At 37.0% G+C, this 13,145-nt stretch overlaps 2 protein-coding genes across 3 annotated transcripts in view; both read left to right on the plus strand.

Moving 5' to 3' along the window:
* The first annotated feature begins 452 nt into the window (after nucleotides 1–452).
* LOC128873854 (protein daughter of sevenless) lies at nucleotides 453–8,346 on the plus strand. Of its 2 annotated transcripts, none has more exons than XM_054117798.1 (7): nucleotides 453–5,176; nucleotides 5,457–5,585; nucleotides 5,659–5,845; nucleotides 5,913–6,191; nucleotides 6,256–6,981; nucleotides 7,058–7,197; nucleotides 7,289–8,346. In XM_054117798.1, the coding sequence occupies exons 1-7, from the start codon at nucleotides 5,096–5,098 to the stop codon at nucleotides 7,532–7,534; spliced, it is 1,788 nt and encodes a 595-aa protein (XP_053973773.1). In that variant the 5' UTR covers nucleotides 453–5,095; the 3' UTR covers nucleotides 7,535–8,346. The 2 variants fall into 2 exon arrangements, with proteins under 2 accessions (XP_053973773.1, XP_053973774.1); XM_054117799.1 differs by having other exon boundaries at nucleotides 5,156–5,176; nucleotides 5,663–5,845.
* Nucleotides 8,347–9,385: 1,039 nt separating this feature from the next.
* LOC128873853 (nucleolar and coiled-body phosphoprotein 1-like) overlaps nucleotides 9,386–13,145 on the plus strand; it is a 60,079-nt gene continuing 56,319 nt past the window's right edge. The window contains exon 1 of the mRNA XM_054117792.1: nucleotides 9,386–9,716. The gene's annotated coding sequence lies outside the window, so the exon portion shown is untranslated. The remainder of the gene's footprint in view (nucleotides 9,717–13,145) is intronic.

The following is a 13,145-nucleotide window of genomic DNA, read 5'->3' on the forward strand; positions in this document are numbered from 1 at the left end:
AAAGATTGCTTCCGAATAAATAAAAAAAAGAGAAGGCCCAACGACGAAACGGAAGCGGTTTTGCTTCGTCGGGACCTCTGTTGGTACGTCGGCGTTCGTGGCAATTTATTATTGTAACGAAAAGCGAATGATACAACGCTATATATAAATATATACTACACAATTTGTTTTCTTTTTTATATTAACGAAACACAATATAGACCGCGGCTATAAAACGAGATAAAGATAAAGATAAAGATTTATTAATCATCCAATAGACGATAACCACAGACAAAATTGTAAAATATAGTAATAATAATTATTATTACTGCGCTATTATTATTATTATTGAAACACCGATTGTAGAGTACTACTTTTTATTATGACATTTCATAAATAGTAAATTGATGATGATTATGATTACGATGACCAACGACGACGATGATATGACGACGACGACGACGACGACGATGATGATGATGATGATGATGATGATGATGATGATGATGATGATTGTCTAATTAAACGACTAATGAGACGCAAATGTAACATTTATCCCCTACAAGGTGGAAAAAAGAAAGAAAATGAAACATACCACTCTCGATCCCAGTCTCTCCTGTTTGTCTTCTCCGAGAAAATGTGTCGAAAGAGATGGAGAGAAACGTTCGAGTCTCTCTCGTTTTCTCTCGATCCAATCTCAAATCCTGATCCAACACTGCATCGGTCACGATAAATATTGTACAATACTTTAACGATGCGCGTTCCTTTATTTATTTTTTACCAGTGGAATTCTCATCGTTTTCGCTGAATGAGACATACACTCACACACACGAATGGAGAAACGGACACTATTATCACAGTCGCCCGCCATTCGGATTATATATATACATAGTATATATATAAGTATATAAATATATATACTTTTTGTAATATGTCCTGCTGTAAAGACCGCTCCGCAGAGTGACTTAGGAAAAACTTTAGTTGCTACTTCTTTCCTTTCGTCTCGTTGTTTTTCCTATTTCTTTTGTAAAACGGCGCTTTTTTTTTGTAACATACATAAGTTCGGTTTTGTAGAAGCGCGAAAGCTAGCCTCGCGATCCGCTCGGAAAGGGAAAAGTGAATTTAGGTTTTTTGCTACGGTTTTATACTCTTGGACGTGAACAAAAAAAAAAAAAAAAGAAGAAGAAGAAGACTTCGTTTTTCCCCCTTGACGATTTGTAAACGTAGATAAGGACACCTGTATGTTGATGTTCAATGAATATTTAACCCGACTATTGTTACACTATTATTAAAAAAGAAGTTTTAAAAATACATTCCAATTTTTATTTTTCTCTCAGCTCTGGTTCTCTACATGTTGTACATACGTGTATCGAAATACCAATATCCTTCTCAAAGAAAAAGGTGTATCTCTTATCGATAGTATTTATACAATCTCGAAGAAGAGAGATTTATTACGAAGCGAAGAATGAATTATTTTTATCTTATCTTCCGGGGACAGAGCAGAGCGATCTTTTGTTATCCGTGTACATCGACGACACACATTCATTCTTTGTCATTGCGCGTGTATCCTATAATAAATGATTTAAATCTACAGTGTGCGTGTGTGTGAAAAACTAAAGTTTTTCTGTTAACTCTGTTGTATACAGTGGCGCCTTGTTTGCTTAAATTCGTGCACCAGTGAATTTTTCGTTCGAAAATCGTTTTCAATTTTTGTGATTTTATTTGTAATTTTTTCGTTTCTCGCCCTTGAAAGGGTGGTCTCTTTCTTCCAACTTTCATTATGTTTTACGCATATTTTATACGAAGTTTGTATATGATCGTCGACGATAATTTTTTTCTTTTGTCTCGTCCGGTCGAGGAGAATATTCAGCGTTCGAATGCGAGCGTGTACCATTGTCTCGGCCTGTCGACAAAATGTACAGATTCGCTATTAACGTGGACTCTGTGTCCAAATGCGAGACGTTCGATCCGTTTCAATGATCTTCGTTCGTATTTTAGCTCTCGTTTTGTTCATTCTTGTTTTATACGAGCTTATTCGACTCTCGCCCCTTCCTCCAGTGGTAGAGAGACAACGAGAATCAACACTCCAAACTCGACGTTGAAATTTTGTCAGCGATATGTACAGAATTTTATTCGAATAACGTATAGTAATACCAAGTACACGACGATTTATTCGCAACGTTTAATCGGTAACGGGTCCGTTTAATACAGGTAAATTGTTATTCGTTCAACTTGAATCATTATTTAATTCTAATTTTTATTTGTACTTGATTCTCTGATACTCGTTGTCTCGATACCATCCTCGTCATTTAAACGGTGATTCAAAAAACGAGAACTAAAATATGCAACGGAACGCAGCCGTGTCTCGTTTCCGTTTTCGTCCCTCTATTTATTCCGGTTGTGTCTGCACCGTGTCTCCTTTCCTTAGACGTAAGAAAACTAATCCCTTATCCGATTGCAGCTTGTAATGTAACAACGTAAACGAACAACCGACACGTAAGAGTTATATATATATATAACTATATATGTAACTATATATATAACTATATATATAACTATATATATATATATACATGTGTATATATTTATACATACCGTACCATTAATGCAACACGAGAAATCTGACGAAATAAAGTTTACGTATGAACATTTGAATTACCTGAACGTATTGTTACCTGTACACTCCGAGACACCTCGTTCATGTTTGTGGCCGACGTTTCGAGTTCCGAACGTTTCCCAGCGAAACGTGGATCCATCGATCAATCATCCCCTCGCGTAGTTCATAGAATTTAATTTATTTCACGGTCTGTCTCGCGCATGGAAATAGAAACGTGAGGATTCGTCAAAGTACGAAAAATAGATCGATGTAATGGGCTATCAAGAGATTTCCCGTGTATTCCAATTTCTTTCAGACCAAAGTCCGAATAGACCGTCCCGTTTTATCTTTATTTTTCGTAGCGTCGAATCCTCCTCGGTCGAGATATACCGGACGGATGACGGAAAGAAGGAAGTTCAGAGTCCCCTGTTCACCTACACGCATGTTTATATGAACATTTATATACAAGCATACGTATATTCTATATGTATATACATATTGTACTACGCAATGTACCAACAATATCATTATCGTGACGGTGGACCACAGCGAAGAAAAGCTCAATGTATAGTAATGTATAGATTATTGTAGCGAGAAGAGGAGATTTTTTTAGGCACTGAGAAAGATGCGCTTATTACTTGGAAACTGCGCTTGCACCGATCGAGCGCAACGAGGAATAGTTCGAGTACGTTAAGCAGAGCAATATTCGTCCACTGGAGTAAATAACGGGTTCACGGTGATGCGTATTAAAACCAAAGAATGCTCGGTTGATTTCACTATAAAAATAACTTGGAAATGTGTAGCGAAATATTTTCTGTTCGTGGTTGCTTCGTTTTCCAGGCGATTGATTCGGAAAATTACACGGAGCACGCGTACACCTGTCGATCGGAGATGGTCGAAATTTGATTCGAATAAATAGGCAATAATTTTGCCCATCTCCGGTCTCGATGCCACGAATTTTACATTTCCGATTTATTTTTGTTTACGAGTCATCCTTTTTCCGGCCGTACCAAGAATTACAGGATAAACCTGTATGTCGCAGCAAAACTGTAACTAACAATTATAAGATTGAACGCGTCACGCGAACCTTTCGGTTTTATACACGTGTTCGAGTAAGAATTGTAATCGTCCTGTAAAGTATATATCATGGCTCCTTTTGTACTGTGTCGACGCGACATCGATAGTAAGACATTCCATTCTGACCGCGTCTCGAGATTTACGTAAAATCGGACGTTGATCCGCGTGCGATCGTCCGCTCCGTGATTAGAAGATTCGTTTTCGATTTTCTACCGACCCTTTTACCGCGCTTCGTTTCAGCGAATGGTTTGCGACACCGATATCACCCTCGTAACGGAATTGTATAGAAAACAAAAATATATAAAAACAAAAATATTTAATAAACGATTTATGGATCATTCGAGTTTAGAATAAACCCATACCGTGAAGGAACAACTGATCGTGAACCGAGGCTAGGTTTAAATATCGATTGCCGTCTACCGCTTTAACCATTGAATTGCAAATTGACCATCACGCGTCCAACAAGGTGTATTTTTTCTCGTCTCGCCACGATTGCCATTGAAATTGATAAAACGAAAACGTCGTACTAACGTACGTATTTAAGGGGGTATTATCGTCTAGAAGTTTGTTTTTTTCAGTAATTTTTAGGAATTAATTTTGCGAAAACTATCAAACCTACAGTACCAGGGTTTTTTTTATGCATAATAAAACACGTTTCAACTAACAATACAAATTTTTATGAAATACTTCATTGAAATCTATACGAGTTATGCGCTGTTATGCAACTACAATTTCCCACTAATATTTTGTCATTTGTTTAAACGAGATATACGCTTGATACTTGTTCAAGAATTTCTTTGTTCGCGTTGAATGGGGAAACTTTCGATTCGTGTGCGCTGTTCATTCGGATTGTGACAAAACGATGCGTCATCGAGTTCACTTAGTCTCGAAAAACTGAATTAAGAGCGAATTTGATAACCAAAGCTACAACTTGAGTACGAATAATGATTCAGAATTCGATACGAGTAAATGGTAGATGATCGACAAAAGCGATGGAACCCGAGAGAAGCATGTGCATGTGTCATCCACGATCCTTGTGCTGTTGTGCTTGACATGGCTTGGCACGCGTTGCCAAGATGGTGGTATTGGTGGTAGTAATGGAGGCACGACGACGATAGTCCAACTTCTTTGCGTGTCATCGTCTCGCTTTGGTGTTTCTCTTTAATTCTTCCTTAGCTCCACGGATTCTCAGAGGGTGTTTGGCTTTCATGATGCACGTTGGTGTCGAGAAGCTGTTGATGATGTGTTAGTTGTGTGTGGTTGTGTGCAGTTGTGTGAATCGTCACGAAGAGATCGCTAGACGGTCGGTACATCTGTGAGATCGCTGGTGCGCCGTCCAAAAATAGACAAATGAACGAAGAGCGTGCCATCCTTGTCGGTGGTTCCACGCATTCTGTAACAATGCATAATTATTAAAAGGTTCGTGATCAACGCCAAATAGGAATGGAAGTGCTCAAAACCAGCCAGGAGATAGTGCATGAAGGATGGCTCATTAAGTCGCCACCCACAAAACTTTGGCGAGCGGTTAGTATTTCGTAATTGTGGCAAAAACAGAATTCTATCTATTCGTAAACTCCCCATTGTTTACGCTCTTGAACGGTTGTCAAAACCACCGTGTCCACATTCCGTCGTTCAACTGTTTCGAATTCTAACCTCGAATCTTGATAAAGTATTAGTCACTATTAAAATATTACACTATCACTATTATGATATTTACATTAACTTTTTCGAACAGCTTACTATTACAATTAATATGCTTTATCGAGCGTGTTTTTATTAATTTGCAATGTTTGTTCAATTTCAGCGATGGAGGAAGAGATGGTTTGCTCTTCGACATAGCGGAGAGTTACCTGGACAGTACTTTTTAGAATATTATACGGACAGACCTTGTAGAAAGTTGAAAGGTCGTATCGACCTTGATCAATGCGAACAGGTAGGTTTTGAATTTGAAATGTTTCTTTTATTTGTAGTACATGTAATCAGAAGTTACCTATCTTCATTTATAGGTAGATGCAGGATTAAGATTCGAGAATCGAAAACAAAAGTATCAATACATGTTCAATGTTAAGACACCAAAAAGGACGTACTATTTAGTGGCAGAAAGCGAAGCTGACATGAATAAATGGGTAGATGCAGTTTGTCAAGTATGCGGTTTGAAGGCATACACGCAAGACGAAGAACAGCAATGTCAAAGTACGTATTATCGTTATGTAATGTACTCAGTTATAATTTTATCTGAAATTACAAAATTTATTTGTAGTGTTCCAGTTTGAAACGCAAGAATCCCCACCAATTTCACCTACTAGCACTATTTCTGGTCCTTACATTCCTATCAGCGAATGCATTTCTGGTCGTCGTTTAAATGACACAAGTTCTCTTAATTCTACACTTGGTCAAGGACCTGAACATTACGATGCCCCGAGACGATTAGCCCCTTCTCCGCCTAGATCTCCAACTACGACCGACGCGGAAAGTGTCTTTACCGATGACGAATGGTCTGCTCCTGTCCCTAGCGTTAACTGGGATACGTTTCCTTCGGGTAATTATTTACTATCATTTATTTTTGTTTTGAGCAAATACATAACTTGAACATTTTATGGTAGGTGAATCGAAACAACCGCAAAGTTCAGGCGATGCCGAGATTGGTTCTTGGAGTGTTAGAAAACGATTTGGGAAGTTGAGAATCGTTGATTCTGCTGTACTACCTTCTGTGGAGAAGTTACCAGCACCTCCTAGACCACCGAAACCTCCGCATATGTTACCTGAAAATCCTGGTCATAATTATTTAAATTTAGATGGTGCTACCGAAAGCTCAAAACCTACTACTCCGGCCACACCTGCACCATCGACACCCGCGACTGCAATCGTAACAGACGAGTCCTATGATTTTCCGAGATCTCATCAACCGGGTCAAGTACTCGATCCAAATCCGATCGATCGATCGTCTAAACATTTTTACTCGAACGCCGCCCCTAGTACTGTCGAAGAAACGCGCGTGTTCCGATACGACTTTCAAGAAGATGAACCATCGAGTCCTCGCTCCGAAAGTTCGACAACTGCTACGTATTCAAATTTACCGAGTCCACTTGTCCGAGATAATTCAACTTCTGTGCCAACGACAATGGCACCGCCACCACCAGTTGTTTACCGGGAATTAAAACCAGGAAGAAAAACTAGCGATTCCACATCAATTATTAGTAATGAACCTTCACCAGGACCAATAGTGCCAGCTCTGGAAATAAGTTCTGCTGAACATTCGCCTGCTGAACCACCGAGTATTAATAGAAAGCTCAAACCATCCTTAAACAAATCTCCGGTGGAAAGTACAGGTATCTACATGTTCGTTTCTACGTTACATCCAATTTTGAACAGAAATATTTAAATGAAAATTCAACGGTGTTCCAGGACCTCTACAATTAGCTTCTCCCCCTGGAAGAGGAAGAATAAGAGCAGCCCCTAGTCCAACGCCTCCGAGTCATGTACATTCAAATCGACACCAGTCAACATCGGATGAAGATAACAACGCTTTCGATGACAAAGAAGAGGTTTGTAAGAATATTATCCATGTATTTTATATCGGGTTTAATAATACTATTCCGTCGATGTTATTTCATTTCGATACAATTTTTGTTTCAGATATACTACTATCAAGATCAAAATACGTTCATTCCTGCTTCAAATCGGAGTCTTGTTGTTTTGCAATATTTAGATCTTGATTTAGAAGCAACAGAAAGTTTTACATCTTCGAGTTTACCACCAACTCAATCTCCGCCAAATACAACGGTATACAAAACAGTGGATTTCTTAAAAACTGAAGCATTTAATCGTACTCGTCAACGAGTCGAAGAAGAAAGAAAACAATGCACGGACGAACTTGCTTAGCGTAAGCTTTTGCCTTTGTTTTGTATTTCCTTTGCTACATGAATCATCAAAGAGAGAAAGCAGAAGATTCGCAAACAGTTTTAAGTAGTGTATAGTACTGTTACTATTTTACTAGCACTTTACGACATTACAAGGCTGCGACACGTACGCAGTACTTAGCGACTCTTCCGATGCTTTTTAAATTTTTATGTTTGTTATTAAGTCGAAGGTGATTACATATCTTCGTTATCAATGATATACGACTAGTTGGAAACCGAAGAGATAGCAATATTCAATGGACCAAAAATGTAATGTTAAAGTTAAGGGAAAACGATCATGAGACGATAAAAAAGGTCTTTTGCGTGACTTGATGTATTACAATTTGTTAAAGAATTTTTAATTAGAAAAGTAAGTATTATTACATGTAGGTACGGTTACTGTTTTTATATAGGTTTTACATATAACTAATACGTGAAAGAGGCATTTTTATTATCGACCATACAACGAATTACGTACGTATGGTATTGCTGAAATTTTTAGATATCCTAATTTTAACTATTAAACAAATAATATCTAATATATTTTCGATGTGCCTGAATTTATTGTTTTTTTTTTCCTGAGGTGATGAGTTGTTTGTTATTGCATGGACGAACAGTAGGATATCATATTTATAAACTACGAATATGATGGACGGATAGAAATTATTTCACAATTACCCTTGAAAAAATATTAAGTATTTTCGTTTATATTGGTTTTTATAGTCTTTAATGAAAACCGTTGATATAATTATTTATGTCTTACGCTATATCAATTAAATTATATTTTTATTGTTATCTATTTTCTCTTCTTTTTGTGGCGTTATAAGGCAGGTTTTTTTAAATGTATAATTTATATTTAACTATTAACAGTGCGATCGCTGTACCTGCTGCCATGGGTTACTAACGTATGGTAATCAGAAATCCTGGTCACAAAATCGTAACTATTACAACACAAAATCACATGCCATAGTTAGACGTGTATACATACGCAGCAAAAGTACAGGAAAATATATTTTATGTATAAAAAAAAGTGTATACATATACGACAATACATATATGTATACAATTTTATTTTTATAATGGCTGTATTGTAATTTCCTTACCATAATGGAATTTCAACATTATTGGAAAATTATTTGTCTTAATATTTGTACGAGTTCAAATAAGTACCGATCTATAATATATTTCATTGCTGGGGTTTCAAGATATCCTTTACTAAATGTAGACTGATCGAAAACAAAGGAACGAGTAGAATAGTTTCAGGGTACAAGTTATAATTTCTTATAAGTAGGTGTTATCGTAAAACAAATCATATCACGATAACGCGAGAAATTAATTTTTAAATAAATAATTTTTACGACTATTAATGGTCAGTGAGATTTAATTGTAGATTTAATAAAACTTGACTTTTCGTACAAATAGTTGAAAGTACCGTACATTACATCTACATTCGCTCGATTTTTTCATGATACATATCGATGATACTTTTCAACAAACGGCACCCAACTTCATATTTTTAAAAAGTAGACAAAAATTTACAAATGTTTTATTGAAAAATATGAAATAAGACTCTTCGAAAGTAAAAAAACGTATTTATTTCAAGTATTTGTTCAACTGAATAAATTAATGTATGGTATTTCCATTGTTATCTATTATTCAAATAAAAGTTTAAATTCCATTATCTTTAGTTGATAAAGTATGCTCCGTTACCGACACGGTCGATGCAAGGTCGTAGAATGTTCACGCAAATGCTGCCAGGGTTATTGGCCTGCGTGGCGCTCGGTGGTAATGGTGAGGGTAAGGGTAGGGGTAGGAGTAGGGGTCGACAGCAAACAGAACCTCATTCGGCCGCTAACCGTCTACCGTGCGTGTAGTGTTATTCGTTCGTGTTTGTCGTTTACATTGTTTTCCTTCGTCGTGAAACAGAACTGTATCGCGTACAAAGTAATTCGCGTCGCGGTAAATACTTTTTGTGTTTTCTTCTTATTTGTGTTGAACCTGTGAACTGTTGAATTATTTGTGTTTCGCTTGTCAACTGTTACCGTAAAGTGTGATCGTCTCCTTGTGCAATTGTCCTGTTTCTACTCAGAATCGGAATTCAACTGGACGAACTGGAAGACGACATCGAAAACAATCGCAACAGCATTTCCAGTTTCGCTTTCAAGGTAAGCTTGTGTGAACGTTGTACCGTGCACCGAAATTCGAGTTCCACGTGATGACTGATTTGCCAGCCACTTGTTGGTCGATGAGATCCTCGGGAAATGACGATTACTAGATTTTAACATTGACGTAATTTTATGGGTGTTTCGAACGTTCGTGTAATACGATTCGGGATTCAGTTACGTACGTTCGAAATCTCTTTACATAAGGAACGATCTATCGAAACGCGTCTCGCACAACGTGGGGAGTGGACCTGTTACGCTCGGTCGTTGTACGAATTAAAATATCCGAGTCATTTTGTCGTCACGTTCCATGCGTTAAGCTACGTTTCTTTGAGAGACAAAGATTTATCTAAAAGCTGTGCTTACAATTAGTGCAGCGTTCGCGCCGTACAGGTTTCTCGGCCACTTGTGGATTTTCAAGCTAGCCAGCTGAATCATTCGCGTTACAGTTTCTAACCCTTCCTGTCGATGCCGCGTGACATTCCCAACGAATATTTAGAGTAATGTCAGCTTTCGAAAAAATTTTATTAGAATAATGAACAACGCGTAAAACTAGCGTGTTTCGATTCATTCGATCGAACAGTAACATGTTTCAAAGTGTATTTTTTATTCAAAGTTTTTCACCAATCTACTTCGGTCACTTTTTTCGTACCTGCATCTATTATATTTTTATTAAGCGAGGTTGGCAACACTTGCGTTCAGTCGCGTCTAGCGACCCATCGAAATTGTTGACGAAGGAAATGCAAGTATTAGGTTGTCCCAAAAGTTTCTTTCGTGAGTTGCATTCAATTATTTTCTGTGCCAGTGTTTATATGAATAGACAATCTAATTTCTTAGACATTGATGCTGTAACAGTAACGAAGCGAAATAAATCTGTAATTATAGAGAACAGGTACATCCTCACCGATTTCAATGATTTTTAAATATGTTGTAGAAATCAACATTTTGAACAACTTTTTTCTATACATATAACCGTCGCTCGACCTTAGTTTCCGAGATATTTGCACTCTTTGTTCAATTAAAAAATAAATTAGTGTATGATATCTACCGCATACAGTCAAATATTCAGGCAACTTTATTTTTAATCCTTTGAAAGCAATTCGTTCAGTAACGACGTCAGTGTCAAACTAGATTTTTTCTGAGCCTAAACAATCGCGTATTTTTTGCAATTTTGCAAATATTAACAAGTTGTTCAAAATGTTGACTTCTACAAGATATTTAAAAATCATCAAAATCGGCGAGGTTGTACCTGTTCTCTATAATTACCAATAAATCGTACACAATTCAGTAATGTAACATGAAACATAAAATATCGTGTATATATTAATTATTAATAAAACGAAAGAAACTTTCGGGACAACCTAATATATTTCTTTTTCCAACGGTGAACTGTCAACGATGATTTCCTCGAGTTGGAGTTCTTTCGTTAAGAGAGCTCCAGCTATTTCGTCAGTCGAACAATGTTTACGGTTTTCCCTTGTACATGCAACGCCAGCTCGTTATGCATCCACATTGTTGTTGCGTTATTGGCGGTTATATTGCGAAGCGCGCCCGGAGTAAGTGAGAAATTCTCATGCACAATAACGATCATTATCGGTAACGCTCTTCGGTGCGAGCGTAATATACACAGCGCGTGCATTCTTTCGCGAGCTTTCGTGAGCTTTCGCAACACCACCACGATGGATAAATTGAACTTCGATCGTTCCGTAACTATTCTCCTTTTTTTTTAGATATTCACACGTGGCTCTTATCTATTTGACACGGAACAAAACATAGTATTTAGGGTCAGCGAATGTCCGTTTTGTTTACTTTACGAGTGTCGTTATTTATTACTCGGTTACTTTGCACTTTGCATACTTAACACGTTGGCTGCCAAGCTAAATCTCGTGAAAATTGTTATAAAGTTAAAATTTTGTCTCGAGACTATTGGAAATTAGATTATTTAACATCTGTCGTAGTATTTATTTTTTTAACGTCGTCACATTCACGAATCCTGTCAAGAATTATTTTCATTATTGTCTCACCTTTGAAATTCATTTTTTTAGTTCCTTAATAAAGAGTCCTGTCACCCATTTCTGGATGACGTGGCTACCAACGTGTTAAGGGGGTATCCTGAATTAGTAGGTCTACAAAAAAGCGGTTTTCCATGAATTTTTTTTTGTAGTATGGAAGAAAATAATCAATTCTATCGAACTTTTTATTCTATTGTCATACGTATTTGAGCAGTCTGTAGACATTTTTTCAAACAAGAAATATTCAAATTGAGTCGACTGTGACGCACATTTGTAGTGCACCTCACGATTAAAACCTCCCGTCGGTCGGAAAGATGCGGGTCGTAATTTTGGTTTGACACAAAAAAAAAAAACCAAAAGAAACTTTCATTTTCACACATTTCTCTTCTATGTGAACTAAGAAAAACCCGCAAAAATGGTGAAATGTGAAATTACTGCAAGTTCGAAAAAAAGAACGAGTTCTTTGGGTGAAAAAAATCGCTTCAACTTGATAAAAAAAGTTGTTTAAAAATTCTTTTTTATGAATTTTTTTAGTTCGCATAGAAGAAAAATGTACGAAAATGAAAATTTCTATTGATTTTTTAGATGCCAAAAATAGCATTAAAACGATTCGTCTCCATCTTTGATGTTCAAGAAAATCGATCGAGCTGTTTTAAAACGAAACATTTTGAGAGCCAGCTAGATCAAAGATTCGTTTTCAGTTATCTCGCTTTCGATTGGTTCGATTAGAACGAAAGAACAAATTTGAACGCGATGATGAAATCCCTGAAAATAGATCGGCCCCGACACCAGCCGCTCCTATGAATCCCCATTACGTAGCAGCTAGATAGCCGAGGTCCATTCGAATGAAAAAGCGGCTTCTTTCGATATTGGTTTCCTTTTGGTGGGTCGCGACTTCTCGTTATCTTGCCATAATCCCGAAGATGTGTGCCGCTGCTACGCTTGATACTTTCGTCAAAGCAGTTCGCTCAAGTTCAGCATTTTCTTTATACCCCGACCAGCAGAATGAAACACATTATTGCGCGGTTCTTTCGGTACGGAAGTATTCAATTAACCGTAACAATGAGATTCGAACACTCGGATCTCATTCCGACTTTGTTTGCCATCGAATCTTTTCTTTTTCTTTTTCTTTTTCTTTTTCTTTTTCTTTTTCTTTTTCTTTTTCTTTTTCTTTTTCTTTTTCTTTTTCTTTTTCTTTTTCTTTTTCTTTTTCTTTCTCTTTTTCTTTTTCTTTTTCTTTTTTTTTTATTTCGATATTTAACAAAATGCGATAAGTTTCGTTCTCCCTCAAGAGATCTTATTCCAAGGCAATACAACTTTTAATCTTTTACTTTCCCGCGCGTAGTTCCGTGGTTACGAGTCTTCTTATTGGGAATCGTCGAGCTTTCCTTAGCTTTTCCGACGCATTCCGGCTTTCGTG

The sequence above is a fragment of the Hylaeus volcanicus genome, chromosome 3 (assembly GCF_026283585.1).
Source record: "Hylaeus volcanicus isolate JK05 chromosome 3, UHH_iyHylVolc1.0_haploid, whole genome shotgun sequence".
Lineage (NCBI taxonomy): Eukaryota > Metazoa > Arthropoda > Insecta > Hymenoptera > Colletidae > Hylaeus > Hylaeus volcanicus.

Bases quoted from the DNA above. Each gene is read 5' to 3' on its own strand.
- LOC128873854 (XM_054117798.1), top strand. From the start codon at position 5,096: ATGGAAGTGCTCAAAACCAGCCAGGAGATAGTGCATGAAGGATGGCTC. The intron at 5,846-5,912 runs GTACGTATTATC...ATTTATTTGTAG, and splicing joins CGAAGAACAGCAATGTCAAA to TGTTCCAGTTTGAAACGCAA. The intron at 6,982-7,057 runs GTATCTACATGT...ACGGTGTTCCAG, and splicing joins ATCTCCGGTGGAAAGTACAG to GACCTCTACAATTAGCTTCT.